The sequence below is a fragment of the Mizuhopecten yessoensis genome, unplaced genomic scaffold (assembly GCF_002113885.1).
Source record: "Mizuhopecten yessoensis strain PY_sf001 unplaced genomic scaffold, ASM211388v2 scaffold9957, whole genome shotgun sequence".
Taxonomy (NCBI): Eukaryota; Metazoa; Mollusca; class Bivalvia; order Pectinida; family Pectinidae; genus Mizuhopecten; species Mizuhopecten yessoensis.
The window spans coordinates 157900-161962 of NW_018408307.1; the positions used below are offsets into that span (position 1 = coordinate 157900).

The window sequence follows — 4063 nt, forward strand, 5'->3', positions numbered from 1 at the left end:
GTGGGGAATTGAATATAGGTTGGGTAATGACTATAACATAACTGTAAATGTTTCTTCATGACTCTCCAAACCAGTGTTTAAAAAATATTTTGGCATCATTTCCTGGCCCCGGGGGTGGGGATTGTTTGGGTAGGGGTGGATAAATATTCAACTGTTACATCCTGATCAAATTCTGAACTCAATTGGTTTGAAAATAGTTAAATATTTTTTTTATCACAAGGGGGGTACTTTTTATGCAGGGGGGGTACATTTTATGCAGGTATAAAAAGTATCCGGATACTTTTTGGTAGGGGGGTACTTTTTATGCATGACACCGGGTTCCACGTGATTGTGCAGCCGCAACCCAAGTCTCGCGGCGTATCATATTCCACTGCCTGAACAATATGAGCATGTGTGTTTTTGCGAGATCTGCGCGAGTTGCTAATCTCTGTAATATATGTCTCTGGTCGGATGGGACTATAAATGGTGGCCCATGTGAGAACTGTCCAATCTCCCACGAAAAAGATCCCTTTTAGTTTTTCTAAAAAGAGTGAGTGCGTACATGCCAGCACAGAGGATAGGGTAAGCATTATTACTAGGGTCTAGATCTTTATTAAGACATTTAGAAGGACTTTAAAATTATATATTATACAAACCAAATTTATAGAATAGTTAGGAGCTGGTGTTAATGTTGGCGGCTTTCTACCTCACTACTGGTGCGGACTTGGTGCTGCTACACGACTAGTGTTAGGGTAAGGCAACATTAGACCTAGGAGCCGTCTTACAAAAACTAGACTTATACAGTAAATACATATAGGACAGGCGGCTCCTTCTCTCCTCTGTCTCCCTCTTCTATCCCTTCACTACATACTTGATCCCTTCCACTCATTTTCCCGCCTTTTCTTCGTCTGCTGGATAACCGAACTACTCGGTAGTGAAGTGGACGTAAAACCTATCAATCAATTAATCAATCATGTCTCTGGGTCTACACCTAGGGGTCAGTACTGCAATTGTTACAGTTTCTGGTTCTACACCTAGCGGTTCATACTGGACTAATAACAGACTCTGGTTCTATACCTAGTGGTCAGTACTGGAATTGTAAGTCTCTGGCTCTTTACCTACTGGTCAAACTGGACTTTTAACACTTTTAACAGATTCTTGTTCTAAACATAGTGGTCAGTTCTGGATTTGTAACAGTCGCTGGTTCTACACCTAGGGGTCAGAACTGGACTTAAAACAGACTCTTTTTCTATACCTAGTGGTCAGTACTGGACTTGTAACAGTCTCTGGTCTTACACCTAGTGGTCAGTTCTTGAATCAATTGTAACAGACTCTAGCTGGTTCTATACCTAGTGGCACAGACTTAGATAATATCTCTCTAATCTAATTCCATGCTAGTGGTCATTACTGGACTTGTACCAATTTTGGTTCAACACTCAGTGGTCAGTACTTTACAAGAACCCTAGGGATCAGTACTAGGGGTATTGTGGCACAAGTTCATTGGTGTGCTAATATACATGTACTCATGACATCATCATTTCATTTCACAGATGATTTTATTTTTTATGAAATTATGACATTACCATTTCATAGTTGACGTCACCAGGCATATAAGCCTATAATCAAAGGTGTGCCTCCACCGGGAAAGGAACCAGGCTCCCGAGTCTTTCGCTATTCCAAGTGAGCTAACAGGGAGTTCAATTGAACAGGATACGAGATGGCGACCATATTCTATATACAGTAAAAACTTGTTATACCGCCACATTCTGTCCTCCGTGATTTTGGCGGTATACCAAGTTTGGCAGTATATCAGGTTTACATTTTGAACCCAAGTGTTCACACACCAACTGAACTTATCCTTTAAAAAGATAATAATGAAGTTCAGAATGATTTTTTTTTAAATTGTAATTTAATATATCAAATTATTGAGCATGCAAAACATAATCACGATATAGATCTATGTTTAATTAATGCAGTGATATCCCGACATTGTCAATGCAGAATTTTACATCACAGTACAAGAATGTACTTACATAACCTGTCAATGTAACACACTAAATGTGATGCTGGAAAGAATCACCGATGGTCGCTTGTCTTGCCGTGTTTTGTCCGATCACAGACTTCTAATCCAAATCCATGGTCCGATCGACTGAACAAAATTCAAAATGTTATCGCCGTCATCATTGTGCGAGTTTGTGTGTGTGGTGACAGTTTTGGTAATGTCATAGTCTGCGACAACTTCAATGGGTGTGAGTTGGGTTTATATCTGCGAATTGTCTCACTGTGAGCTAAGGCAGCAATCAGAATCGAGATCAAGCTCAGCCTGGGTCCTGTTCGTTTATGTGCAACAACCAGAACGTCCGTAAAGTAAGCATTACAACAGGGTTTTACTGTACCACATACTACCCACACCTGGATAGCCGCATTAGGCTTAAATATATCATTCATAAAAATTGTTAACAAATAGCTCATTCGGTTAATTTTCCTGGAGGAATTACAGTATGAACCGGTCCATCTATCTCTGTATGGTCAAAATAAAACACCTAAGTGTATATGATATAGTGTCTTACATTCAACTTTGATTGGATTTTGAGTTGTTTCTAGTAATAAAATTGTACAATATTTTTTTTTGTTTCTTTATTTATGTACATCTGGCATTTATGTGCAATCAAGAAAAAATGAAAGACATAATTCTCATGTTGTCATGTAGCCCGCAAAAAAGGCATTTTCAAGGCTAAAAAAAAACGTGTAATCTGCGGTTTGTCCGAGTATAAGTATAGTGTAGTGTACAGCTATAGGGTGATGTATGATCTGAATATTGTTGTATATTTATTGGTTTGTTGATTGTAATTGAGAATTTGTCCTGGATATATACATTAGTTTGTACTGTTAATCGTGTAACTGTACCTAAAACATTAAACGTTCAACCTTATACTTATGCGATACCAGCTCTCGAGATTGGGGAACACTAAACATGTTGCATGAATGGAATTAGTGAGTGACGTCATCATTATAGCCATGATGTCACAAAGCGGAATGACATTGGAAATTTGGAATCTTGGAATTTCGTCATTTCAGAATATTGAGATGGGTAAATTCATTACTTCATAAAGTTACAACAAATATAGGCTGCATACTACAGATGTTGTTTTAAGACATACAAGTCTAGAGCCAAAATGTTTGGTCACTGCATCATAAACGTTGTTAGATCGAAATGACCACTAAAATAAATGGATTCAGCATTAAGTTGGTCTCATTATTTCTGCGATGTTAAGTAGAAGACTGTAACTGAACAAAGTCCACTGAATGGAAATGGACAGTGTATACACACATTCAATGTAACTTATTTAGCAGCGTCATGTTTGTTCATTATCACAAGTCCACACCAATTGTAAGTGAAGTAAAACATTGGAAGACATTTTAGTATTGAGGTTCCCAATGATTCAGACCAATGTCAGTTCGCTTTTATGTTATGTCTATCACCTTGTAATATCACATGTGGATTTAGAGCAGGACTCAGCAAGTGCTCCTGGAGGGCCACAAGTCATCGACAGCGCCTGTACTCTCCGGAGTACCCCAGGGGACAGTGCTCGAACCTCTGCTATCTCTCCTCTACATTAATGATCTGCCAGAGAGGACAACATTTGTTGCACGCCTGTTTGCGGATGATTGCCTCCTTTACAGTCCGCAGCGCAGGACAGGGACAGCCTACAAAAGGACCTGGATGTTCAATGGGAGGAGGAATGGCAGATGGCATTTCACCCAGAGAAGTGTGTGGTTATACAGATAACCAACAAGCGAAATACCATCACCGCAAACTACACCATACATGGACACATACTTTATGTGGTTGACTCTACAAAATACCTGGGAGTAACCATTAGCAAAGATCTTCGATGGGACAAACACATCAATAATGTAACATCCAAGGCAAATAGGACGCTGGGTTTCATCAGGAGAAACATGATGGGTTGCCGGACATCAGCTAGGGCTGCAGCATATCAAGGGCATGTACGACCTACCGTGAATATGCCTGTTCAGCATGGCGCCCCTGGACTTCCAAGCATATCAAAGGCCTGTACGA

General features: G+C 39.7%; 1 protein-coding gene across 1 annotated transcript in view; it reads right to left on the reverse strand.

Moving 5' to 3' along the window:
- The window catches only part of LOC110459042 (cell wall protein DAN4-like), a 33292-nt gene extending 29556 nt beyond the window's left edge, over nt 1-3736 (reverse strand). The window contains exon 1 of the mRNA XM_021511075.1: nt 3633-3736. Within this exon, the coding sequence (XP_021366750.1) occupies nt 3633-3736 (104 nt within the window). The remainder of the gene's footprint in view (nt 1-3632) is intronic.
- Nucleotides 3737-4063: the final 327 nt, after the last annotated feature.